General features: G+C 44.1%; 1 protein-coding gene across 4 annotated transcripts in view; it reads left to right on the top strand.

The window, feature by feature from the left end:
* Positions 1-27,725, top strand: part of CNTRL (centriolin) — a 101,910-nt gene that overhangs the window by 73,760 nt on the left and 425 nt on the right. For all 4 annotated transcript variants that reach the window (XM_062207647.1, XM_062207646.1, XM_062207648.1 and 1 more), the window contains 13 exons: positions 848-1,007; positions 2,368-2,483; positions 2,566-2,783; positions 6,224-6,381; positions 7,351-7,424; positions 9,388-9,576; positions 9,982-10,207; positions 12,373-12,578; positions 13,283-13,423; positions 22,263-22,526; positions 22,729-22,791; positions 25,508-25,714; positions 27,448-27,518. In XM_062207647.1, coding sequence (XP_062063631.1) covers positions 848-1,007; positions 2,368-2,483; positions 2,566-2,783; positions 6,224-6,381; positions 7,351-7,424; positions 9,388-9,576; positions 9,982-10,207; positions 12,373-12,578; positions 13,283-13,423; positions 22,263-22,526; positions 22,729-22,791; positions 25,508-25,714; positions 27,448-27,489 — 2,064 coding nt within the window. In that variant the 3' untranslated portion in view covers positions 27,490-27,518. The remainder of the gene's footprint in view (positions 1-847; positions 1,008-2,367; positions 2,484-2,565; positions 2,784-6,223; positions 6,382-7,350; positions 7,425-9,387; positions 9,577-9,981; positions 10,208-12,372; positions 12,579-13,282; positions 13,424-22,262; positions 22,527-22,728; positions 22,792-25,507; positions 25,715-27,447; positions 27,519-27,725) is intronic.

The following is a 27,725-nucleotide window of genomic DNA, read 5'->3' as shown; positions in this document are numbered from 1 at the left end:
TACCCAAGGGTCTCTGCTCCTGTGCCTTACTCATGTCATTTCTTCAGGAATTCCCTTTCTTTCTATTTTTTTTTTAAAGATTTATTTATTTGAAAGAGTTACACAGAGAGGGAAGGAGAGGCAGAGAGAGAGATGTCTTCTGTCTCCTGGTTCATTCCCCAGTTGACCACAGCGGTCAGAGCTGTGCCAATCCAAAGCCAGGAGCCAGGAGCTTCCTCCCAGTCTCTCATGCGGGTGCAGGGGCCATCTTCTACTGCTTTCCCAGGCACAGCAGAGAGCTGGATCGGAAGTGGAGCAACTGGGACTCGAACTGGTGCCCATATGGGATGCCGGCGCTGTAGGTGGCAGGTTTACCCCCTATGCCACAGCGCAGGCCTCAGGAATTCCCTTCCTGTCACTAGCCAGGTGCCACCTATTTCTCATGCCCCAGCTTCATGCCACCTCCTCTAAGATTTGCTTAACTTTTTCCTTTACTGTGGAAGGAGTTTCTGTCTCTTGGGGTTTGATAGCACTTTGCTAGTTTCCTAGGCAGCTTAGCCTTTTGTGAGAGGAGTTAGGTTCTCTGCCTTACCTTTCTTGGGGGTACTGAGCCCCTAGAGGGTAGGAGCCATCTCTGAATCAGCCTTTTTTCTCTGCAACACATTATTTACACATACATTTAAATGAAAATAATATGTTACTTTCTTACTTCTGTTAGATGGAAAAAGGTTAAAGTGTAGTGCTATTTTTGACATAAAAGGCAAAATTAAACTTGTTTCCAAATCAGAATTTCTATGAAATGAGATAATTCGTAACAGAATTGATTTCACAAAGAGGGGTTGTGGAATTTTTTTTCTTTTAAACACAGGAAGTAAAGTCTCTTCTGGAAGAACTGAGTTTTCAGAAAGGAGAACTGAATGTCCAGATTAGTGAAAAAAAAACACAACTTGCACTTATAAAGCAGGAAATTGAAAAAGAGGAAGAAAATCTTCAGGTGGTTTCAGGGCAAATGTCTAAACATAAAGCTGGTAAGTTTGAAGAAAAGCAATCATACAGTGTTTCAGGTGAGAAATATCTATGTTCCAGGTCATAGAAAAACTAGAATGGTCGATTTAGCATCTTTTAAAGTTTAACCTTATACTATTTAAAGAAAAGCAGGTTATAAAAGGGTAATATTTTCTGCTGTTGAAATTGATAAAGCTTATTTAAAAGCAAAATAATCATATCTATTGCTGTAAGACAGGTACTTAGGGGTTTTCCATTAGCCTACAAACTGGAACAATCTCTCAGTGTTTTATGACTCTCAAAATTTTCATGTGTTTAACCAGTCAGCCCATTTCTAGTAATTCAGAGAGGGCAAGAATTTGGTCATTGCAGCCATGTTTATAATGACAAATATTTGGAAATAACCAATATAAAGGCTGTGTTTTTAAAATTTCAATGACATGCAAACTTGCTCCTGAAGAGATTGAAAAATACATTAAAATTGAATATGGAGTCTAGTCCCAATTTATTTTAATGTATGTGTGTATATAAGTATGTGTGTTCCTAGAAGTAAATACATCACATTGTTATTGTAATAGTCATCATCTGGATGATAGGATAGTGATGGATTTTTGTTTTTTTCTCTTAAATTATTTTTCTATTTTCCAGTTTTCTAGAGTGAGCAAATATTTTTATAATCAGAAAAAAGAGTATTTAAGTATCTATATTTCAAAGGGTAAAATGTTTTATATAAATCTCAATCTCTTAAAATGTTTTTCTATTTTGATTACTTTCATTCAGGCAAAATGTTTTCATTTTGTTCTTTTTTATGTGAAAGTAAATGCTTTTAGAAGTATATCTTTGGGGCTGGCACTGGGGTACAGCAGGTTAGGCTGCAGCCTGCAGCACCAAAATCCCATGTGGGCACTGGTTCTTTTCCCAGCTGCCCCACTCCGATCCAGCTCTCTGCTGATGTGCCTTGGAAAGCAGCAGAGGATGGCCAAGGCATCCATGTACCCTGTATCCATGTGGGAGACCTGAGGCTCCTGGCTTTGGCCTGGCCCAGTCTTGGTTGGTTATTGCAGCCATTTGGGGAGTGAACCAGCATATGGAAATCTCTTTCTCTGTCTCTCCTTCCCACTCTCTCTAATTCTGTATTTCACATAAATAAATGAATGAATCTTTATATATTTTCATTAAAATGTTTTTGGAAATTAAATAATGTTCAGTGAAACTTTAGGTTTTATTACACTAAAGCTATAATTAGCACAATTCAGCTCAACAATATTTTTTTGATTATCCATTGTTTTCTGTATCAGTCAATAGCATTATTTTCTTTTCCATTTTATAAATGTTTCTATATTCATTTAATAGCATGGACCATGTCTTGTTTCTGTCTGATAGAACTGAAGAATATTCTGGACATACTGCAATTGGAAAACAATGAGCTACAAGGTTTGAAGCTACAACATGATCAGAAGGTGGCTGACTTAGAGAAGATTCAGGGTGAAGTGCTACAGGTAAGGAACAAGCCCTTTGTACCCTTAGCAAACTGCAGCCTTTCCCTTTCCTGATGTTGAAGTCCTCTCTTACCTGATTCAGGAAAAACTGCTATTGGAGAATTTGCAGCAGACAGCCCAGCAACAGAAAGCGGAGATAGAATGGCAGAAGCAGCTCTTTGAGAGGGACAAACGGGAAATAGAGCGAATGACTGTTGAAATCCGAGCACTACAACCATGTGTGGAATGTTTGAGCAAAGAAAAGGAAGATCTCCAAGACAAGTGTGACAGCTGGGAAAAGAAACTGGCACAAACCAAAAGGTGAGAACAAGAACAATTAAGCTGGCAAGATCACTTCTTGAAGTCCAGAGCATTATAAACATATTATTTAAAAGTTGGACAAAAAAAAAAACACTGTACAAATTATCATAATACAATGCATCAATGACTTTTTTGGTGAATTTCCTTTCACTTTGTTCCTGAAAAGTACTTTTTAAAATAATATTTTGTGATTTTTTAAAGTAAAATAATACATGTTGGAAATAAATGGAGAGATACTCATGGATAGGAAGACACAATGTTAAGATTTAGTTCTTCTCAGATTGATCTATAGGTTCAAAACAATTATGATAAAAATCCCAATAGATACTTCTTTATGTAGAATCAACAAGCTAGTTCTAAAATTCACATGGACCTAGAATAGAATTTATGACATCAAAATGACTGAAAAAGAAGAACAAAAGCTTAGGGCTGGTGCAGGCACTGTGAGACAGCAGGTTTAAGCTACACCTACAATTCCCTGATTGGAGTTCCCTGCTGCTCCACTTTCAGTCCAACTCTAATGTACCTGGGAAAGCAGTAGAAGATGCCCCAAGTACTTGGACCCCTGCCAGCCACATGGGAGACCAGGATAGAGTTCAGGTTCCTGGCTTTGGCCTGACCCAGCCCTGGCCATTGCAGCTATTGGGGAAGTGAATCAGCAGATGGAAGATCTCTCTCTGTCTCTCCCTCTTTCTTTATAACTCTGCCTTTAAAAAAAAAAATTATTTATTTGAAAGTGTTACAGAGAGAGGGAGAAACAGAGTTCTTCCATCCACTGGTTCACTCCCCAGATGGCCACAACGGCCAGAGCTGCGCAGATCCGAAGGTAGGAGCCAGGAGCTTCTTCTAGGTCTCCTGGGTGCAGAGGCCCAAGGACTTGAGTCATTTTCTACTGTTATCCCAGGCCATAGCAGAGAGCAGGATCAGAAGAGGAGCAGCCAAGACTAGTACCAGTGCCCATATGGGATGCCAGCGCTTCAGGCCAGGGTTTTAACCCATTGTGCCATGGTGCCAGCCCCATACTCTGCCTTTCAAATAAATAAATGTTTAAAAAAAAAAGTCTAGGGCTAAACAAATCTGATTTCAAGACTTAGTATAAAGCTGTAATAATCAAAACACTGTGGGTTTTTTTTAAAGTTTTATTTAATAAATATAAATTTTGAAAGTACAACTTTTGGATTATAGCAGCTTTTCCCCCCATAACTTCCCTCCCACCCACAACCATCCCATTTCCTACTCCCTCTCCCATCCCATTCTTCATGAAGATTCATTTTTAATTACCTTTTTATACAGAAGATCAACTTAATATATACTAAGTAAAGATTTCAACAGTTCGTACCCACACAGATACACAAAGTATAAAGTACTGTTTGAGTACTAGTTTTACTGTTAATTCGCATGGTACAACACATTAAGGACAGAGATCCTACCTGGGGAGCAGGTGCACAGTGACTCCTGTTATTGATTTAACAATTGACACTGATTTATGATGTCAGTGATCACCTGAGGCTCTTGTCATGAGCTGCCAAGGCTATGGAAGCCTCTTGAGTTCACACACTCTAGCCTGATTTAGACAAGGCCATAATCAAAGTGGAAGTTCTCTATTCCCTTCAGAGAAAGGTACCTACTTCTTTGATGGCCTGTTCTTTCCGTTTTTTTTTTTTTGTTTTTTTTTTTTTTTGCCACAACACTATGGTATCGAAGGTGTGAAGATAGATGGATATATCAATGGAACAGAACAGAAAGTCCAAAAATAAACTCATACATGATGTATATAACTGATTTTGACAAAGACCTCTTTTTCAGTAGAGAAAAAAATGATCCTTCCAAGAAATGTTGCAGAACAGCTGGACATCTGAAACCAAAACAGTGAACTTCAATCCATAGCTCACACTGTATACAAACAATAACTCAAAATGTGCCCTAAACATAAATGTGAAACATAAATATGAAGCTTCTAGAAGAAAATGTTGAAGAACATTTGTGACTTTGGATTCCGCAAAAATGTCGTAGGCAGAACACCAAAAGCATAATCCATAAAAGAATTATTAAAATTAGACTTCATTAAAATTCAAATATCTGTTCCTCAAGACACAGTTAAGGTGAATGAAAAAAAATATCACAGCTTGGGAAAAAAATCTTTGTATCCCTGTACCTAATAAAAAACTTGGATGTAGAAAAGAAAAGAACTCTTAAAACTCAATAAGAAAACACAAATCAGTTTTAAAAATGAGCAAAAAATTTGAGCATTTTGCTATAGAAGGTAAATGGGTGGCAGATAAGCATATGAAAAGATTAGTCATTGGGGAAATGCAAATTAAAACCACAACAGGATATCACTATGCACCAATTGAAATGCTATACTAAATGTTCATAAGAAGCTTTCATATACAACTGATGGGAATATAAAGTGGTATGACAACTTTGGGCAGCAGTTTGGCAGCTAAATCAAATACCTACTAACCATTTCACCCCTACGTATGTACTCAAGAGAAAGGAAAACATACACATACTTCCACACAAAGTATACACTAGTGCTTAAGTTTTTTTTTTTTTTTTTTTTTTTAATTTATTTGAAAGAGTTACAGAGAGAGGTAGAGACAGAGAGAGAGGTCTTCCATTGCTGGTTCACTCCCCAGATGGCTGCAACAGCTGGAGCTGTGCCAATCCGAATCCAGGAGCCAGGGGTTTCCTCCCGGTCTCTCATGCAGGTGCAGGGCCCCAAGGAGTTGGGCCATCTTCTACTGCTTTCCCAGGCCATAGCAGAGAGCTGGATCAGAAGAGGAATAGTCAGGACTAGAACTGGCGCCCATATGGGATGCTGGCGCTTCAGTCCTTGGCTTTAACCTGCTGCGCCACAGCTGTGGCCTCTTGTAGCTTAATTTGTAACTGCACAAATGTTTGTGTCTAAGCTAGTAAATGGGTAAAAAAGTGGAATACAACTAAGCAACAAAAAAGGGATGAAGTATTGATATACTCAAGTACATGAATGAATCTCAAGGCAATCGTGCTGAGTGAAAGCCAGACAGAAACAAGTCCACACTGTATGACTGGCTTTATATGTACACGAGTTGATGTTCATGCATGTGTGTTATATGGACAGCTATCTTGTTACACTATTGTGTTTCCTGCTTTTTTACTTACCATGAAGTAGCAATCCACTTTTCTCAGATCTGGAATTCTGAATGATATCTATACTTTTTATCCATGATTTTTATAAAACTTCATTTCCGTGAATCACTTTTTCAGAAAAAATTCCTATTTAGAAAGCTTATAATACAATTTCTTTTGAAAATGATTTGAAGGTTTTCAATTTTTTTCATGATTTGTAATAACTCAGACATTCCATAATACAGTGACTGGATCACTATTCTTCAGTTATCTCTTGTGTGTGCTTGAATACTTACGTTTGACACTCTGACCTATTCCCTGTGTGAAAGGGTTTTAGCAGCTACAGAAGAAACTAACAGAATGGAGCAGTCAAACTTAGAAACGTTGGAACTTCAAGTGAGAAGGCTGCAGCAGGAACTAGAGCGCCTACATGGAGACAAGCTCTCGGCACAGCAGGGCATCTCGGCAGCACAGCAGCAGCTGCAAGGTGGGGGCAGCAGGAGAGATGACTGGTGGTGCAGTAGCACCGTCTGCTAACGAGTGTAGGCTTTCTAATATCAGGTTGTGGCAATGGTTGTACAACTCTGTGAGTGCACGAAAACCATTGAATTGTATACTTTACATAGGACACATAAAGTATGAGAATTTTATCTCAGTGAAGCTGTTTTTATAAGAACCTAGTTCACGTTCCTTAGAGAACAGTTTAAAAACAGCAAAAAGATGAAATAAAATGTCTGTTGGCCTTACCCCCTCAGAGATAAATCCCATCAACAGTTGGATTTTTCCTAGTGCTGTGTGTACATGTATATGTAGTTTTAAAACTAAAAACAAAGATGCAAATAATAAAGATTTTAAATTACCAAATCTTTATAAATATTCATAGTTTATTTAGGAGAAACTGCTAAGTGATTCTAACAATGCACTTATTAAACATTTACTATGTTATAGGGATGATGCATTTTTTCATTTAATATTTATAATATTTTTATGAGATAGAAACTACTGTTTTGCCCATTTGCAGATGAAGAAACTGAAGCTTAGTTTCCTTCTGACTTGCTTAATTGAGAAGTAGCATGCTCAAGATCATACAGCTAGTAACGAACAATGCTAGTATAAATAGAAATTTTTCCCAAATTGTCTTCTTGAAAAGTACTAAATTTTCATTTCTACCTGTAATATAAAAAGTACATATTTTTAAACCATGCATCTCACCATAATAAGTATTACCTATAGATATTTTTGTTAAAAGGTTTTGAACATGAAAGTCTTTAAAAACCTGGGCTCCAAGCCCAAATGTAACTGTCTTTTAGTCTTTAATAAAGTAATGTGGCATAGTCATATAGTTAATAGAAAACAGGTTTAAATTCATTTCTCTACTTTGAGGGGGTGTTCTGATGGGATCCTGGACAATACATATATATGCATTTCTTATGTTATTATAATGTTGTTTCTATAGAAAAACAAGAAGCAGTAAAATCACTACAAGAGGAACTAACTAATGTTCAAGACCATTTGAATGTAGCCAAACAGGTAAGGTTAACAATAGCAATGCAATATTCTAGTAGTATCTTGAAGGCATGCAGACAGATGACTAAAATAACTAAAGCCTTCAGTAAGCTGGTTCCTTTTCACATTAGGGACGTCCCATAGGGCCTTTTTAACAGTCCTCACATAAATAAAAATTTTGGTGCAGACCAGTGGTTTCCTAATTTATTTTAGCCCTTGGACTCTTGATTAAATTAGTGTGTAGGGTTGTGCCAGGACCATAGGCCATCAGCAGCATCTATGAGACCAGATGGGTCATTTTTTTCCTTCCTTCCTTCCTTCCTTCCCTCCTTCCTTCCTCCCTCCCTCCCTCCCTCCCTCCCTTCCTTCCTTCCTTCCTTCTTTCCTTCCTTCCTTCCTTTTTTTGTTTTTGGAGGGGAAAGGCCCCTTGCCAGGAGAGCAAATAGTTTGCACTTCCTGGAGGAAGGAGCATCAGGGACAGAGTATTTTCTTTTTAAAGATTTATTTATTTACTTGAAAGAGTTATGCAGGGGGGCGTAGGGGGAGAGGTCTTCCATCCTCTGGTTCACTCCCCTTTAGGCTGCAACAGCTGGAGCTGCGCTGATCTAAAGTCAGGAGCCAGGAGCTTCCTCAGGGTCTCCCACACAGGTGCACAGGCTCAAGGGTTTGGGCCATCTAACACTGCTTTCCCAGGCCATAGCAGAGAGCTGGATTGGAAGTGGAGCAGCTGAGACTCCAACCAGCACCCATATGGGATATCGGCACTGCAGGTGGCAGCTTTACCCGCTATGCCACAGCACCAGCCCCTTAACCCACAGCACAGATGAGGCCTCCAGAGGCTGGGCTCAGAGTTGATTACGTGCTGACCATCTTGTCATAGGTTGAGAGGTAGAGTTACAGACAGTGAGAGGTAGAGACAGAAAAAAAGGTCTTCCATCTGCTGGTTTACTCCCCAATGGCTGCAAAGGCCGGAGCTGCGCCGATCTGAAGCCAGGAGCCAAGAGCTTCTTCTGGGTCTCCCACTCGGGTGCAGCGGCCCAAGGACTTGGGCCATCTTCTGCAGCTTTCCCAGGCCATAGCAGAGAGCTGGATCTGAAGTGGAGCAGCTGGGACTAGAACCAGCACCCATATGGGATGCCGGTGCCGCAGGCAGAGGATTAACCTACTGTGCCACGTGCTGCCCCCGTAATTGATCCTTTTAAAAATTGTACACAAGTCCTTATGTTTCAGTGTTAGAAATAATGGCTTTTTTTTTTCAGAAGATTTATTTTATTTATTTGAAAGTCAGAGTTACAGAGAGAGGTCTTCCATCCACTGGTTCACTCCCCAGATGGCCACAACAGCGAGAGCTAAGCTGATCAGAAGCCAGGAGCCAGAAGATTCCTCCAGGTCTCCCACAGGGGTACAGGCCCAAAGACTTGGGCCATCTTCTACTGTTTCCCCAGGCTATAGCAGAGAGCTGGATTGAAAGTTGAGCAGCCGGGACTCGAACCGGCACACATATGGGATGCTGGCGCCGCAGGCGGTGGCTTTAACTTGCTGCGCCACAGCACCGGCCCAATAAAGAGCTTTTTTTTTTAAAAATGCTTAATTAGGGCTCCTTAATAAAGAGATATTCATCCTTTTATGAGTATTTTTTTGTATAAATATTTCAAATAATAGCAAAATCAAGACTTCAGCTTCATTTTCAGGAAGAATTAGTTGTATTCACAATTTTTCTTCATCTTCTGAACGTCCCGTGAAGTGCATGTCTGTTTCCACCTCTTGCCAAGATTCTGACACCTTTTGTCATCTCACTTTTTAGCACTTAAAAGAAGAAAGGCTCTGATTAAGTTTCACTTGGGGCACCTTCCTGTCAGTTCGCTGAGATGATAAAGGCTTTGGGACTTCTAGGCTTCTTTTTGTCAGACTCAGTAGATGCTAGGCTGGCTCTGGCCACCCTGGTGGACCTGCTTAGTGAGTGGTTTCCATGTGCTCTCCCACTAAGGACCTGCTTCACACCTCCAAGCGCCGGGACACACTGCTGGGTGAGCAGAGCCAGCTGCAGGAGGACATCAGTGAATGGATAAAGAGGTTCGAGAACTGTCAGAAAGAAGAGGAGGCGAAACAGCAGCAACTGCAGCTGCTTCAGAATGAGATTGAAGAAAACCAGCTCAAACTAGAGCAGCAGGAAACGGTAGTACTGCACCTGTGGGGTGCTTGTGGAGGGAAGCATTTTGTCACTTGTGTGACCTTTGTTCCCTGGGTAGAAAACTGAGAAGTGCCCCCTACAGGACCGAGCATCACTGAGCTGCCCTTTGTAAGCAGCTGCTAGCCTCTACACAACTCTGTGACTCTCTGGGCTTCTTACTTACGGGCTGTTCAAACCAGCACCTTGGCCTGGCCAAGAATCCTCATGGCCACATGCAGATCTCTGCCCCTTCTCACACCAGCTGGAGAGCTTATCCATCACTGCTTGATCACCCGGGTCCGGGAACTCTGTCCCTGTGGGCTAAACTAGAATCTGTCCTGTGTTCATGAAGTCCCTTCACCAGGACACTAAGGATTGGTTGCTTTATGACTATGGTTATTCTCTATTAAGATGCTTCAGAAACTTCAGAAAGAGAGAGAGAGTGAAGAAAAAACATGGGAAGACAGTAAAGTGACACTGACAGAGCAGCAGCTCCAGCTGGAGAGGGAGTTGGCACATCAGCAGAGCAGGCTGGACCAGATGCGCACAGAGGTGCTGGCGGCCGAAGAGCGGGTCAGGACTCTGCAGGAAGAGGAGAGGTGGGGTGAGAGTCTCGAGAAGACGCTGTCCCAAACAAGTAGGTACCCTGGGACATTGCCCGGGGGTCTTCTGGGGGGCTGCTAACCAGAGCATAACCAGGAAGCATAATCTTCCCAGGAGAGATGAGAGATCTGAGCCTAGGACCAACTGCCAAGTCTTTTTACTTTACCAGGTGGTTCCTTTGAGAATCTTCTCTCAAGAAAATAGTACATTAAAGCAAAACAGGCTCAGAGATAGTCTAACGTATACTGTTTTTGAGCTTTGGGAATAATGAATGATTCCTTTTGTCTCAACTAGTCAAAAATCAGTACTAATACTCCCCTTCCATCCTGATTTGACGTAGTGAATGGTGCTAGAATACAGGTGCTTGGGTAAGTTTGCTTACTCTTGAACCATAAGAGGGGACTCTGAAGGTTTGTGGCAAAATGGAATTAAAAGTTTATTTTGGTGCAAAAGTTTTTGAAATTTATGCAGAGTTTTTTCATAATATGCATTTTCTATGAACTTTTTTTAAAGACTCAGAGTTGACATGGGTACCCAAGGTAAATGATCCATCAAGAAATGACTGGGTGCAGGGATGTGCAGGAGTTCTGGTACACTCTCATCCCACATCAGAGTGCTGGGGTCTGAGTCTCAGCTCCATTTCCAGTGCCAGCTTCCTGCTAATATGTATCCTGGGAGGCAGCAGGTCCCTGCCACCCACCTATAAGACCTGGATTGAGTTCTGGGCTTAAACAGACAGAGTTAGAGAGATACAGAGAGAAAGGTCTTCCTTTTTCCCTTGGTTCACCCCCCAAATGACCGCTACAGCCGGTGCACCGCACCGATCCGAAGCCAGGAGCCAGGTGCTTCCTCCTGGTCTTCCGTTTGGGTGCAGGGCTCAGGGACCTGGGCCATCCTCCACTGCACTCCCGAGCTGGACTGGAAGAGGAGTAACCGGGACAGAACCCGGTGCCCCAACCAGGACTAGAACCTGGGGTGCTGGCGCCGCAGGTGGAGGATTAGCCTAGTGAGCCACGGCGCCGGCCTGGGCTTCTGTCTTTAGCCTGGCCCAGCCCCAACTGTTCCAAGCATCTGGGGAGGAAACCAGTGGCTGCAAGATCTGTCTGTCTCTCTCTTGCTCTGTTTCTCTGCCTTACAAATAAAAAAAATGATTAAAAGAATAATTTTAAATAAAAATAAATTTTTTCTTTCTTCCACTACAGAGTTAAATAATGGTCATCAAATATTGTGGACTTGGGGATATGAAAGGGTTATTATAATCCTTTTGTCCTGGGAACTCTTTTTAAACCCAGACCCAGTCATTGCATTATGAAGATGAGATTAAATAAATATATTTAGTTCTTACCATGCCAGATATGTTGAAAAGCAAAGTCAGGACAAGGTGCTAAATAGGGTGATAAGAAAAAAACTTTCTAAATATCACTTTTATTTTTTAAGATTTGTCTATTTCAAAATCAGGGTTATATAGAGAGAGGGAGAGACAGATCTTCCATCTGCAGGTTCACTCCTCAGATGGCCGCAGCGGGCCAGGCTGAAGCCAGGAGCTTCATATAGTTCTCACGTGGGTGGTGAGTGCCCAAGCACCTAGGCTGTCTTCAAGTGCTTTTCCCAGGCCATTAGCTGGGAGCTGGGTCAGAAGTGGAGCACCAGGACTCGAATCCATGCCCATATGGGATGTCAGGATCGTAAGTGGTGGCTTTATCTGCTACACCACAATGCCAGCCCCCAAATACCAGTTTTCTTTGAAAGTGTTCTCTCTTGTGTGCTCACTGTTTGCATGCGTGGCTCTAACAAGCAGTTATGCTCTTCATCTGTAAAACGGGGCTCACGCCACTGCGGCACCAGCTCCAGACCCCGCTGCCCTGCGCTTGCTGTTGGCGGTGGGGAGTCCTGGAGGCCTCCCTCCAGTCAAGTACGGGCTCATGAAGAACACTCAGCACCCGTGCCGTGTTCCCTGCACTCAGCACCAGGGAGGGCTCTTCACTCCCGCTGCTCTCAAAGCGTCAGAAGGGAGGACAGGAGCAGTCCCAGTCTGCCGCTCTGGTTCCCGGAGCTGATGACTTCATGAGGCCCCTCCTCTGGGCCCCTGGTGTGGGTCCGGGTAGACTTGGGGGACACCCCTGAGGGGCTGGCACGTCAGTCACGTACTCCGCCAGTCCAGGGCCTCTTGCCAAACCTGCTAAAACTGCTCATTTTCAGAACGGCAGCTGTCCGAACGGGAGCAGCAGTTAATTGAAAAGTCAAGTGAGCTGCGGGCGCTGCAGAAAGAGACGGACTGTATGAGGGCAGACTTCAGCCTCCTGCGGAACCAGTTCTTGACAGAAAGAAAGCAGGCCCAGAAGCAGGTGGCCAGCCTGAAGGAGGCGCTCAAGACTCAGCGGAGCCAACTGGAAAAAAGTCTTCTGGTGAGTACCTGCGGCCGGCCAGTCGATGAGGGACGGAGCTTGGCAGTGTTTTAAGTACAGCCTCAGCTCGGATAGAGGTGAAGCTGCTGGTGAGTGCCCGGGATGGAGCTGCAGCCCCAGTGACTCCATGCTGGGGAGCCTCTGCCTGCCTTGCCCCGGCAGAGGGAGGGCGCCTGTGGACAGCTTGACATCGCAGCAGTCCTTACACATCGGTCTCATTGTCCCTGTTCACCAGCGTTAGTGTTCATCATTATCCTAAAACCAGGAAGCTCAGGCTACCGGGCTTTTATCCCTAAAATAAGTTTAGAAATGATATCAGTCCAGAACCATTCAAGGTGAGTGTGGGTGAGTAGCACAAGAATGGATTTTTCCAACACCCTGGGGAGGAATCAGTGGTATCCTGTGTGTGAAAGGAACTTTTAAATTGTGTATTTTGCACAGGGCAGGTAGTGGTAGGCAAGATGATTGTAATGTAGGTGTTCGAATTTAGCCTGCCCAGTAGCCCTGGGGTGCTGGACAACACTGCTCCCAGTTTAAGACATTTGAGGCTTCTGACAGGGAAAGCAACTCATCAAAGGGTACCCTGCAGAGGTGGCGCTCGGATGCTAGCCTGACAGTCACACCTGCCCATGTCACAGCTAGCAAGGCCACGACAGAAACTAAGTTACGAAGCCTTACGGTGTCTTTTCTTCCTTCTGTGCTAGGAGCAAAAAAAGGAGAACAGTTGTATACAAAAGGAAATGGCGACAATCGAACTGGTAGCCCAGGACAACCATGAGCGGGCCAGGCGCCTGATGAAAGAGCTCAACCAGATGCAGCACGAGTACCTGGAGCTCCAGAAACAGGTAGTGTGAGGGGATACCCGCTGGACAACCTGGACAGAGAGGGCTCCTCTGCTCCACGAGGCTCAGACAGATTGTATTGCTATTAATCTTTTTAAAAAATTATTTATTTGAAAGGCAATGTTAGAGGGAAAGCCAGGGCTGAGCCAGGCTGAAGCCAGGAGTCAGGAGCTTTTTTCCAGGTCTCTCATGTGGGTGGTAGGAGCCTAAGCAACTTGGGCCATCTCCACTGCTTTCCCAGGCACATTAGCAGGAGCTACATTGGAAGTGGAGCAGCTAGGACTTGAACTAGTGGTGGCTTAACCCACCAGGCCACAATGCCAGCTCCTGTTATCTCTTTTAAGAAGAGTATTTTTTCATGGAAATTGTAGAAAGCTGATTAGAACAACATTCTATAGGTCAAATCTGTTTTCTCAGTCTTAAAATTTAGAAGTGTACTTCTACAAAATTTAAAAAAAGCTTGTTTTTATAATTCTCAAGTTCAACAAGCTTTTAAAAAATGTTGTAATTTTTGTTCATTTATCTCATTTATTTGAAAGGCAGAGTGACAGTGACATACAGAGATCTGCCATATACTGGTTCACTCCCCAGAGGCCTGTAACAGTGACAGCTGGGCCAGGCTAGAGCCAGTAGCCAGGAACTCAGTGCAGATCTCCCACATGGATGGCACCATCCACATGGATTTGAATCACCACCCATGTGCCTCCCACGGTGCCTGCTACCAGGAAGCTGGAATCAGAAACTGAGCTGGGACTCAAACCCAGGCACTTTGACATGGGATGCAGGTATCCAAAGAGGCACCTTAGCCACTAGGCCAAACATCCACCCCTCAGCAAGCTTTTCACATTAGCTAACCAAAGAAAAAGATGCTAATTCTTTTTTTGTTTTGTTTTGTTTTTAACTTTTATTTAGTAAATATAAATTTCCAAAGTACAATTTATGGATTACAATGGCTTCCCCCCGCCCCCCATAACTTCCCTCCTACCCGCACCCCTCCCATCTCCCACTCCCTCTCCCATTCCATTCACATCAAGATTCATTTTCTTTTTTTTTTTTCTTTTCTTTTTTTTTTTTTTTTTTTTGACAGGCAGAGTGGACAGTGAGAGAGAGAGACAGAGAGAAAGGTCTTCCTTTTTGACGTTGGTTCACCCTCCAATGGCTGCCGCGGTTGGTGCGCTGCGGCCGGCGCACCGCGCTGATCTGATGGCAGGAGCCAGGTGCTTATCTGGTCTCCCATGGGGTGCAGGGCCCAAGCACTTGGGCCATCCTCCACTGTACTCCCTGGCCAGAGCAGAGAGCTGGCCTGGAAGAGGGGCAACTGGGACAGAATCCAGTGCCCTGACCGGGACTAGAACCCGGTGTGCCGGCACCACAAGGCGGAGGATTAGCCTAGTGAGCCGCGGCGCCGGCAAGATTCATTTTCAATTATCTTTATATACAAAAGATCAATTTAGTATATATTAAGTAAAGATTTCATCAGTTTGCACCCACACAGAACATAAAGTGTAAAATACTGTTTCAGTACTAGTTATAGCATTATTTCACATTGGACAACACATTAAGGACAGAGATCCCACATGAGGAGTAAGTACACAGTGACTCCTGTTGTTACTTAACAATTTGACACTCTTGTTTATGGCGTCAGTAATCTGCCTAGGCTCTAGTCATGAGTTGCCAAGGCTATGGAAGCCTTTTGAGTTTGCCGACTTCGATCTTATTCAGACAAGATCATAGTCAAAGTGGAAATTCTCTCCTCCCTTCAGAGAAAGGTACCTCCTTCTTTGATGGTCCCATTCTTTCCTCTGGGATCTCACTCTCAGAGATCTTTCATTTAGGTCCTCTTTTTTTTTTTTTTTTTTGCCAGAGTGTCTTGGCTTTCCATGCCTAAAATACTCTCATGGTTGAACTCTGTAATTAACACACAATTATTCTTAGGTGTTTAAATTTAACTGAAAAGTGATCCCTGTTAAATATGAGTGGTTTCTGAGGAATCTCCAGACTGACTTCCATAATGGCTTTACCAGTTTGCATTCCCACCAAAAGTGGGTTAGTATCCCTTTTTCCCCACATCTTCGCCAGCATCTGTTGGTAGATTTCTGAATGTGAGCCATTCTAAATGGGGTGAGGTGAAACCTCATTGTGGTTTTGATTTGCATTTCCCTGATTGCTAGTGATCTTGAACATTTTTTCATGTGTCTGTTGGCCATTTGGATATCCTCTTTTGAAAAATGTCTATTGAGGTCCTAGCCCCATCTCTTAAGTGGGTTGTTTGTTTTGATGTTGTGGAGTTTCTTGATCTCTTTGTAGATTCTGGTTATTAACCCTTTATCTGTTGCATAGTTTGCAAATATTTTTTCCCATTCTGTCGGTTGCCTCTTCACTTTCCTGACTGTTTCTTTTGCAGTACAGAAACTTCTCAATTTGATGCAATCCCAAATGTTAATTTTGGTTTTGACTGCCTGTGCTTCTGGGGTCTTTTCCAAGAAGTCTTTGCCTGTACCTATATCTTGCAGGGTTTCTCCAATGTTCTCTAATAATTTGATGGTGTCGGGTCATTGATTTAGGTCTTTAATCCATGTTGAGTGGATTTCTGTGTAAGGTATAAGATAGAGGTCTTGCTTCAAGCTTCTGCACGTGGAAATCCAATTTTCCCAGCACCATTTATTGAATAGGCTGTCCTTACTCCAGGGATCGGTTTTGGATCCTTGATCAAATATAAATTGGCTGTAGATGTTTGGATTGATTTCTGGTGTTTCTATTCTGTTCCATTGGTCTATCCATCTGTTTCTGTACCAGTACCATGCTGTTTTGATAACAACTGCCCTGTAGTATGTCCTGAAATCTGGTATTGTGATGCCTCCGGCTTTGTTTTTGTTGTACAAGATTGCTTTGGCTATTCGAGGTCTCCTGTGTCTCCATATGAATTTCAGTATCATTTTTTCCAGATCTGAGAAGAATGCCTTTGGTATTTTGATTGGTATCACATTGAATCTATAAATTGCTTTTGGAAGAATGGACATTTTGATGATATTGATTCTTCCAATCCATGAGCATGGAAGATTTTTCCATTTTTTGGTATCCTCTTCTATTTCTTTCTTGAAGGTTTTGTAATTTTCATCGTAGAGATCTTTAATGTCCTTGGTTAAGTTTATTCCAAGGTATTTGATTGTTTTTGTAGCTATTGTGAATGGAATTGATCTTAGAAGTTCTTCCTCAGCCGTGGCATTGCCTGTGTATACAAAGGCTGTTGATTTTTGTGCATTGATTTTATATCCTGCTACTTTGCCAAACTCTTCTATGAGTTCCAGTAGTCTCTTAGTAGAGTTCTTCGGATCCCCTAAATAAAGAATCGTATCATCTGCAAAGAGGGATAGTTTGAGTTCTTCCTTCCCAATTTGTATCCCTTTAATTTCTTTTTCTTGCCTAATAGCTCTGGCTAAAACTTCCAGAACTATAATGAATAGCAGTGGTGAGAGTGGGCATCCCTGTCTGGTACCAGATCTCAGTGGAAATGCTTCCAGCTTTTCCCCATTCAATAGGATGCTGGCCGTGGGTTTTTCATAAATTGCTTTGATTGTATTGAGAAATGTTCCTTCCATACCCAGTTTGCTTAGAGTTTTCATCATGAAAGGATGTTGTATTTTATCGAATGCTTTCTCTGCGTCTATTGAGATAATCATATGGTTTTTCTTCTGGAGTTTTTTTTAATGTGGTGTATCACGTTGATTGTTTTGCGAACATTGAACCATTCCTGCATACCAGGGATAAATCCCACTTGGTCTGAGTGGATGATCTTTCTGATGTGTTGTTGCATTCTATTGGCCAGAATTTTATTGAGGATTTTTGCATCTATGTTCGTCAGGGATATTGGTCTGTAATTTTCTTTCAATGCTGCATCTTTTTCTGGCTTAGGAATTAAGGTGATGCTGGCTTCATAGAAAGAATTTGGGAGGAGTCCCTCTTTTTCGATTGTTCTGAATAGTTTGAGAAGAATTGGAGTTAGTTCTTTAAATGTCTGGTAGAATTCAGCAGTGAATCCATCTGGTCCTGGGCTTTTCTTTGTTGGGAGGGCCTTTATTACTGTTTCAATTTCTGTCTCAGTTATGGGTCTGTTTACGTTTTCTATGTCTTCCTGGCTCAATTTAGGTAGGTTGTATGTGTCCAGGAATCTGTCCATTTCTGATAGATTTCCCTGTTTGCTGGCATACAACTCTTTGTAGTAATTTCTGATGATTCATTTTATTTCTGTGGTGTCTGTTGTTACATTTCCTTTTTCATCTCTGATTTTATTAATTTGGGTCTTTTCTTTTTTTAGTTAGTTGGGCCAATGGGGTGTCAATTTTGTTTATTTTTTCAAAAAACCAGCTCCTCGTTTGGCTGATCTTTTGTAATGTTTTTTTTTTTTATTCAATCCTATTGATTTCTTCTCTGATTTTAATTATTTCTCTTCTCCTACTGGGTTTGGGTTTGGTTTGCTGCAGATTTTCTAGATCCTTGAGATGAATTGAAAGCTCATTTATTAGGTATCTTTCCAATTTCTTGATGTAGGCACCTACTGATATAAACTTTCCTCTTAACACTGCTTTTGCTGTATCCCATAAGTTTTGGTATGTTGTGCTGTTAACCTCATTTACTTCCAGAAAATTTTTGATTTCTCCTTTGATTTCTTCTATGATCTAATGTTCATTCAGGAGCATGTTGTTCAATCTCCATGTGTTTGCATATGTTCTAGGGATTCCTGGGTTGCTAATTTCCAACTTCATTCCCCTATGGTCTGAGAAGCTGCATGGTATGATCCTAATTCTTTTGAATTTGCTGAGACTTGCTTTATGGCCTAGTATGTGGTCAGTCCTAGAGTAGGTTCCATGTACTGCTGAGAAGAATGTAAATTCTTTAAGTGTAGGATGAAAAGTTCTGTATATATTTGTTAGATCCATTTGGGCTATAGTGTCGTTTAAATCTAGTCTCCTTGTTGATCTTCTGTCCTGTTGATCTGTCTATTTCTGAGAGTGGAGTACTGAAGTCCCCCAGTACTACTGTATTGGAGTCTAAGTCTCCCTTTAAGTCCCTGTAATTAGGTGCATATACATTGATAATTGTTATATCTTCCTGTTAAATTGATCCCTTAATCATTATATAGTGCCCCCTTTGTCTCTCTTAACAGTTTTTGTGTTAAAGTTTATGTTGTCCGATATTAAGATGGCTAGGCCCGCTCTTTTTTCATTTCTGTTGGCATGCTATATCTTTTTCCAGCCTTTCACTTTCAGTCTGTATACATCTTTGTTGGAAAGATGTGTTTCTTGTAAGCAGCAAATAGATGGGTTTTGTTCCTTAACCCAATCAGCCAATCTGTGTCTTTTAACTGGACAGTTCAGGCCATTAACGTTCAATGTGACTACTGATAAGTAGTAACTTTGCCCTGTCATTTGCCAAAGATATTTTCTAATATATGCTTTGAACTTCCTGTGATCTTTTGCTGTGAGGTTTCCTTCCTTTACCTTCTTTCATATTGATGACCGTGTTTCTGTGTTTCTGTGTGTAACACATCTTTAAGCATCTTTTGCAGGGCTGGACGAGTGGTGACATTCTTTCAATTTCTGTTTGCTGTGAAAGGTCTTTATTTCACTTTCATTCACAAATGAGAGTTTTGCAGGATATAATATTCTGGGCTGGCAGTTTTTCTGTCTTAATACCTGGGCTATGTCTTGCCATTCCCTTCTAGCCTGTAGGGTTTCTGATGAGAAGTCTGCTGTGAGTCTAATTGGAGAGTAATCTGACATTTCTCTCTTGCACATTCTAGAATCTTTTCTTTATGTTTCACTGTGGTGAGTTTGATTACTACGTGTCGTGGTGAGGATCTCTTTTGGTCATGTTTACTAGGGGTTCTATGAGCTTCCTGTACTAGGATGTCTCTGTCCTTCTCCAAACCTGGGAAGTTCTCTGCTAGTATCTCACTAAAAAGGCCTTCTAATCCTTTCTCCTTCTCCATGCCCTCAGGAACTCCTAGAACCCGAATGTTGGTTTTTTTAATAGTATCCTGTAGATTCCCAACAATATTTTTTAGATTTCTAATTTCCTCTTCTTTTCTTTGGTTTGACTGTATACTTTCTTTCCTGTGCTCTGTCTTCTAAGTCCGATATTCTCTCTTCTGCTTCACTGACTCTTTTTAAGGCTCTCTAATGTGTTTGTCATTTGATCTATTGAGTTCTTCATTTCATTTTGATTTCTCTTCACTGTCACACTTTCCTGTTCTACTAGTTTCTGTGTTTCATTTTGATTCCTCCTTAAGATTTCATTTTCACGAGAGAGATTTTCTGTCCTGTCCAGTAAGGATTTCCGTAGCTCAAGCATTTGTTTTTGAAAACTTCTAAATGTTCTTATCATAAATTTTTTGAAATCCGTATCTTGCATTTCTTCTATCTCATCTTCATAATCTTGGCCTGGAGTGTCTTGTTCATTTGGGGGCGTCATAATGTCTTCCTTGTTCTTGTTTCCTCGGTTTCTGCTTTTGTTGCTTGGCATTGTGGAGATATTCTTTGGATTCTTCTTCCCTCGCTCGCTGTGGTGTTTTTTTCTTGTTACACTATGTGTTAAGTGGACTGTCTGCTTTTGATGGAGCCTTAGAGGCTTGAGATGGGTGTGGCCAGAGAGCTCTGCTTGGTTCTTCAGGGTTAAGGGTGTGCGAAAGGTGACACTCCCAGGTTAGGTGTGGTAAATCTCTTTTTTCTTTTTTTGATTCAGAAGGGAAGTAATTATGCACAGCTGAGCAGAATTGAAGGTCGTTAGCAGGCGAATGATATACCCACAGGAGCCAGAGATCGGAAGCTCTTTCCCAAGGACCACACAGGGAATCTGTGCTGCCCTCAGTGTGGGCTCCAATTCTCCTGCAGTCTCCCACTGGGTTGCCAAGGTTACCGAATTGTAGCATCTCTGGAGAGTACTCACATGAACTCTGTGAGTTCTCTCACCCACCGTCTCTTTTTTCACAGTCTCAGTTCATTAGCACCACACATTAATTAGATCCTAATCTCCTGTTATTTCACCCCCCCAGAGTCAGGTTTTTCTGCTTGGCTGAGGGCGGGGCACAGCCCTGAGGTGGCACAGCTTTTACGTACGTCCAAAATGGCGCCTGCTCTTTGTCTTGCTCACCTTTGAGAGGTGAGCAGAGAGAGAGAAATTCATGTCTGTACCGGTCACTTTTTTTTCCCTCTCTCTTCTAGTTAGCCTGGTGAATTTTCCCCCATGGGGCTTCAAGCCTCATTCCCTCTAGGCTCCTCCTTCCACTTTCCCACCGGTGTCTCGGGCTGTTGAGGTTCGGCTCACCTCACGTTCCAGCGCTGGCGTGTTGATTACACTGCTGGTATCCCGAGCCGTGGGCTCCCATGCCCTCCACGCAGGACCATGAATCACTATTTCAGGAAGAGTTTCCTCTGCTGTTTCTTCTCCAACTCTTCCTTGAACCTGCAGTATCTCCACTTTTATTAAACTGTCTCTTCCCGGTCTATCAGTGTGCTCCCTTCCTATTCCACCATTTTGCCGCTCAAAAGATGCTAATTCTTTAGATGAAATTTTATCATGTCCCAAGCAGCTATGCTGAAGTTTTAGATTTATGCCAGACAAGTCTGTAGGAGCCAAAATCCCCAAGCAGGACAAAATGGTCCAGGAGAAGCCTTTGATGTCATGTCGTGCCACCAGGTGTTTGGACTGGTAGTCTCTAATCCCAGATCCCCTGAGCTGTGTCCACATCCGGGCCATCCCTGAACTCTGGTTGTGCTGCCATGGCCCCTTGTTGATGCCGCTGTATAGTCTTTGGGCAACCCCTGTGGCCATTTCAGGTCCATCTGTGCTTCCAGCCCTCCACTCCTGACCCCCACACACCTTTTGGTTCAAGGAAAATTCTTATTTAAAATCCACAAGCCATTAGTGATTGTGGATGCCTCTGCAGATTTAGCAGGCCAATTAGCAGTAAGTATCAATCCAACACCCTCCTAGGCTGTGACGAGGAGCACCATGTGGAGTAGTCAGGCCAGAGCTGAGCTGATTTGAAGCCAGGAGCTTCTTCCAGGTCTCCCACGCAGGTGCAGGGGCCCAAGCACTTGGGCAATCCTCAGTTACTTTTCCAGGCCATAGCAGAGAGCTGGATTGGAAATAGAGCAGCCAGGACTCAAACCAGCACCCATATGGGTTGTTGGTGCTGCAGGCCAGGGCTTTAACCCACTGCGCCACAGCCCTGGCCCCAAGAATGATTTCTATAGAGTTTAAGGAACATTATCCACATACTTGACTAAACTGAAGTTGCTTCGGTGAAAATGTCAATGAAGTTGTATACTCAGTAACTGGTAGATACTGGAATATTTGAAAAATCACAGTTTTATATTTCTGTCTATGGCCATACCACCCTAAACATGCCAGATCTTATCTGATCTCAGAAAATTTGATATTTCTAACAATCACAATACAGATACTTCTTAACTCGAATACTAAGTCAGAAATGCTGTTGCCACACGCGACCTGCTGAGCAGCACAGTGCACCGTGGCATCAAGCAGTTGTTCCCCTGCGCCCATGTGACTGACCTCAAGCAGGGGCTGCTGCCGGCCACCCAGCACTGTGCGGTAACTGTACAGGTGTCCTAGCCCACAAGATGAAGACGCAAGGTCTGCTTTGTACTCAACGTGCACTGCTTTTGCACCACTGCAAAATCCAAAAAACCTTAAGGAAAACCCTTGTAAGCTGTGTAGTTGATATTTGTAGATCTTTAAACACATGAGACTTTACACAGCTCAATTCCAAGTCAGTCCCAGACTTTACCTGATGGTATTTCAACTCTGACTCCTTTTGCAGGTGGAAAACCAAAAAGATCTGGAGAGAAGACAAATGGAAATCAGTGACGCCATGAGGACTCTGAAGTCTGAGGTGAAAGATGAAATCAGAACCAGCTTGAAGAATCTCAACCAGTTTCTTCCAGAACTACCAGCAGATCTGGAAGCGATTTTGGAAAGAAATGAAAACCTAGGAGAGTTGGAAAGTCTGAAAGAGAATTTCCCATTTACCATGAACGAGAGACCTTTTGAAGACAAACTGAACTTCTCCCATGTTCACATAAAGGTAAGGGGTAAGGGGTAAGGGCTTAGGGTTTGGCCTGTTGTTCTCTGGGCTTCTAACAGGGTAGTTTGGTTACTGCCTCCCCCAGTTAAGCTAAAATACAGAGTTGGGGCGGGACGGGGGAAGGAGGAAGAGGACACAGCGTGCTGGTCCCAGTCGTGGTATTGTGACTCACTGACGTCTCTCCCTTTTCCCTCTGAACCAGGACACGCACTGGCGCGGAGAAGCGCTGCGAGAGAAGCTGCGTCACCGGGAAGACCGACTCAAGGTGGCCTTCAGCCAATTGTTAAATTTTTCTTAGTTTTATTTGAAAGACAGGGACACACACAGAGCTCTCCCACCCCGTGATTCACTCCCCAGATGCCTGCAATGGCCAGAGCAGGGCCAAGTCAACATCAGGAGCTGGGAACTCAGTCGTAAGTCTCCTGCAGGGGTACAGGGTCCCGAGTACCTGAGCCGTCACCTGCTGCCTCCCATGGTGGCTACAGCAGGAAGCTGGCAGCAAGAGCAGAGCCAGGGCTCAAACCCAAGCAGCACCTCACCCTGTTGTCAAGTGCCTGCCGTCCCTGCAGGTTCACGGGAGATCAGGGAAGTTGGCATCGCACAGCGCATGGCAGTCATTGTTCAGAACCATGCATTCCGCTGTGAAATTGGTGTTGTTTAACCTACGTAATGCTGCTTTTACCTCAGCTAAAACTGACGGAGCCTAAGTATTTGGGACAGGAAATGGAGACACAGTGATAAACTCACAGGGACGGTGGTTGGGGGGGAGACTGGGAGTACTTCCAAAGAGGCTTGAGCATCAGTAAGGAATGTGTGGTTCAGAATATATTCAGTTTGAAGGGCCTGGGATGCATCCAGGGGGAAATGGCTATCTATGGGCAGCTGAAAAAAGGAGTGTGGGATTTGGTGATCAGTACTGACCTAAAGACTCAGGGTTTAAGAGTACACAAGGGAACCGAAATATGTGCGTGAGGCAGAGCCAGAGAACAGGACCCGTGTTTGCAGAGTGGCTGTGGAGGCAGCACAGAGGGAGGGAGCAGCACTACGACATGGAGTGAAAGAGCCCTGTGACATGCACCGACAGTCTCCAGCCACATGAGGCAAAGTGGGTGAAACCGCCGCCTGGCATCCCATACGGGCGCTGGTTCAAGTCCCTGTTGCTCCCCTTCTGATCCAGCTCTCTGCTTATGGCCCCGGGAAAGCAGAAGATGGCCCAAGTCCTTGGGCCCTGCACCCGCGTGGGAAACCCAGAGGAGGTTTCTGGCTCCTGATTGGCCCAGCTCCAGCCGTTGCGGCCATTTGGAGAGTGAACCAGCAGATGGAAGACCCCTCTCTCTCTCTCTCTCTCTCTGCCTGTCTCTAACTTGGCCTTTCAAATAAATAAATCTTTTTAAAAAATGTATTGGGGGCAGACATTGTGGCACAGTGGGGTGAGGCCCCACTCGGCAGTGCCCAGACCCTGTATCCTGTATCAGAATGCTGGTTCAAGTTGCAGCTGCTGTGCTTCCAGGGCACCTTCCTGCCGACGGGCCTGGGAAGGCAGTGCAAGATGGCCCAAGTCTGGTTCTGTGCCACCTACATGGGAGACCCAGGTGCAGTTCTAGCTTCTGGCTTTGCCCTGGCCCAGCCCCTGCTGTTGTGGAAATTTGGGGAGCGAACCAGCAGATCCAAGGTCGGTCTCTCCTCCTGTCACTCTGCCTTTCAAATAAACCAATCTTTAAAAAAAAATTCTTTTAATTGTCCCTCATGTTGCAGGCATTTGGGGAGTTAACCAGTGGAAGGAAGATGTTTCCCCTTCTGTGTCATTCTGCCTTTCAAATTATTAAATACTTCCTAAAATCTGTTTTAAATCCAGGTAGAAATTCAATTGCTGGCTGGGCACCGTGGAGCTGCACGTTAAGGTGCGGCTTCATTCGCCTGCTCCCGAGCAGAGTGCCAGTTGAGTTCTGTCTGCTCTGCGTCAGCTTCCTGCTCACGCACCCTTGGGGGCAGCAGATGTGCTTCAAGTGCTTGGGCCCCTGCCACCCACATAGAAGACAAGATGGAGTTCCTGGCTCCTTGCTTCAGCCTAGCCCAGCCCGAGAGTGAACCAGCAAATGGAAATGCTCTCTCTCTTTCTGCCTTTCAAGTAGATGGAAAAATAATTTTTTTTTTTTGACAGAGTGGACAGTGAGAGAGAGAAAGGTCTTCCTTCCGTTGGTTCACCCCCACAATGGCCACTACAGCCGGCACACTGTGCTGATCCGAAGCCAGGAGCCAGGTGCTTCCTCCTGGTCTCCCATGCGGGTGCAGGGCCCAAGCACTTGGGCCATCCTCCACTGCCCTCCCGGGCCCCAGCAGAGAGCTGGCCTGGAAGAGGGGCAACTGGGACAGAATCCGGCGCCCTGACCGGGACTAGAACCTGGGGTGCCGGCACCGCAGGTGGAGGATTAGCCTATTGAGCCACGGCGCCGGCCAGATGAAAATATTTTTTACAACTCAGTTGCCACACTTAAAATGCTTGATAGCCACCATGTTGTCTGTTGGCCACTCTTCACTGCCAGATACAGGGCAGTCCCATCACTGCAACCTGTTAGTGCTGCTGCAGACGGAGTCGTGTCAGGGACACCACAAAGGAAAGCCAGAAAGCAGTCTAGGGTTGAGGAGTAAATGCAGTGAGAAGATACTGAAGACAGCAAGTCTGAGCTCATCTAAATCCCGCAGACAGGGAGAAAGATGAGGCAGTACTTCAGTGGGAGGCAGAAATCCTAAGCATTGTTAGAGCGAATGGGCTGAGTACAGGCCGAGGTAGCACCACCAGATGGTAACACTGAAACACACTGAGTTTCCAGCTGGTACCTCCTATAGTTTTTTATGGACAAGAGCATTGTCAACAGTCATTCCTTTTTTATGATGGTTTTGCTTACCAAGTGTTCACCTGAGGAAGCTGAGTAAAGGTTCTGGTGTGTTTCTTCTGTGTAAAACCCCAATTTTGTCCCAAGGCCCAGCTTCGCCACTGTATGTCCAAGCAAGCAGAAGTACTGATTAAAGGGAAGCGGCAGACGGAGGGCACCCTGCACAGCCTGAGGAGACAAGTCGATGCGTTAGGGGAGCTGGTCACCAGCACCTCTGCGGATTCAGCATCGTCACCCAGCCTGTCTCAGCTGGAGTCTTCCCTCGCAGACGACTCTCAGTGTGGACACAGTAAGGTGAGAGGAAGCGCTTTGCAAAGGCTCAGTCTGTTCCCTGGGAAGCACTTGAGCTGCAGTCTGCAGTCCAGAAGAGACGCAGGACGAGGCACCTTCAACTCTGGAAAGCTGGGAAGACCCTGTGGTCCTAGGGAAAGTGGATCCACTGTAGCCACAGAGAGGACGAACAGGTGGCTTAGGAACAAGACGAGAACTGGAGCTTGGACGATCTGATGTCCCACACTCCAGGGTTTCGTCATCTTCTGTCCAGTTAACACAAACAGCTTAGACGTGGGAGGCCAGTTTGAGTCTTGGTTTCATCTGTGTCCCTGTACCTACTATTCCTTAGCAAGATCTTTGAATGCAGACTTAGGAGTCTATCAGAAAACAAAAAACTGAATTTTAGATGATTCTCTGTATAGGCTACTGCAACTGTCAAGGGACAGATAAATATTTAAAAAAAAATAAAGAATGGAACTATTGAGAGGTACAGCCAGAGAGGAGAGACAGAAAGGTTTTCCATCCACTGGTTCACTCCCCAAATGGCCGCCAACGGCTGGAGCTGAGATGAGCTGATCCCAAACCAGGAGCTTCTTCCAGGTCTCCCACGTGGGTGCAGGGACCACCCAAGGACTTGGGCCCTCCCCCACTGCTTTCTCGGGCCAATAGCAGAGAGCTGAAAACGAAGTGGAACAGCTGGGCTCGAACCATATGAAATGCCAGCACTGCCGAGAGCCTCAGCACACTGTGCCACAGTGCCAGCCCGAAATTTGTGTTCTTGAGTGCCTACTGTGTGCACATACTATACTGAACACTTGTTACCATCTCATTTCATTTTTGTCCTTGGGGTTAGGACATATATCAGTAAGGGAATGGTGTAAAATGACAAATGACCTGGTCAAAGGCACAGTACAGGACAGAACCAGGCAAAGAGCAGTATGTTGTATTGGTTAAACCATAAGGAACGTTCAAGGACAAATGCTTCTTTAATAGGCCTAAGGCTGGCAAACGACTTACACAGGTCACATAGTAAGAGTAGTGCCAAGATTTGAATATGATTTACCTTAACACTTCTGTGGTGCTAAACACCAAAAACACTATGGGCCTGGGGCAGGATTTAAGGAAGAGAACATGAGAGGCATGGGCTGGCGCCGTGGCTCACGTGGCTAATCCTCCACCTGCGGCGCCGATACCCCAGGTTCTAGTCCCGGTTGGGGCGCGTGATTCTGTCCCAGCTGTTCCTCTTCCAGTCCAGCTCTGTTGTGGCCTGGGAAGGCAGTGGAGCATGGCCCAAGTGCTTGGGCCCTGCACCCGCATGGGAGACCAGGAGGAAGCATCTGGCTCCTGGCTTCGGATCAGCGCAGTGCGCCTGCCATAGCGGCCGTATAGGGGGTGAACCAATGGAAGGAAGACCTTTCTGTCTCTGACTCTGCCTATCAAAACAAAACAAAACATCACAGGCAGTGAGCACTGAAAAGTGGGCAGGTTTTAGTGGCAAGCCAGCCAGTGGAGTAAGACAAGTGCAAACAGGCTGAAGAGACAGGTTCAGTTATCAGTTCAAGAGGGCAGCCTGAAGAGTTCAGGTGCCCCAAAGGCAAGAACATATTCAGGGGAGGTGTCAGAGGCACAAGGAGTAGAGGCAAGATTGTTAGATGAGTTTGGGGTTGTGATCCAGGCCTGGGTGGAATAAAGGCCTGCCTCAACTAGACTGGAGTCTGGGGCTGGCTTCTGAGCCTTAATGTTTCACTTCTCAGATCTTCCATCACGGTCCATCAGAGCCGTCAGACAGTTACTAACACTGATGCCATCCCCAGCTTTCTCACAGGTATGTGCTAGAGATTTTTGAATTGGTACCCTCCACTGGAAAATCTTCAATTCTAGCAGTTTAAAAAAAAAAAATAAACTATTAACTTTCCTAATTCTGTAGTGGTTCATCTTAAAGCATTTTTCCAAAGAGGTACTCAGTATGTTATTATCCATCACTTCATTATTTTATCATTTGAATAATTTGTCCTCCCTTTTTGTCTTACTG

The sequence above is a fragment of the Lepus europaeus genome, chromosome 12, assembly GCF_033115175.1.
Source record: "Lepus europaeus isolate LE1 chromosome 12, mLepTim1.pri, whole genome shotgun sequence".
Classification (NCBI taxonomy): Eukaryota; Metazoa; Chordata; class Mammalia; order Lagomorpha; family Leporidae; genus Lepus; species Lepus europaeus.
The sequence above is the reverse complement of the archived record's forward strand: the minus strand, read 5'-3'. Positions and strand labels throughout refer to the sequence as shown.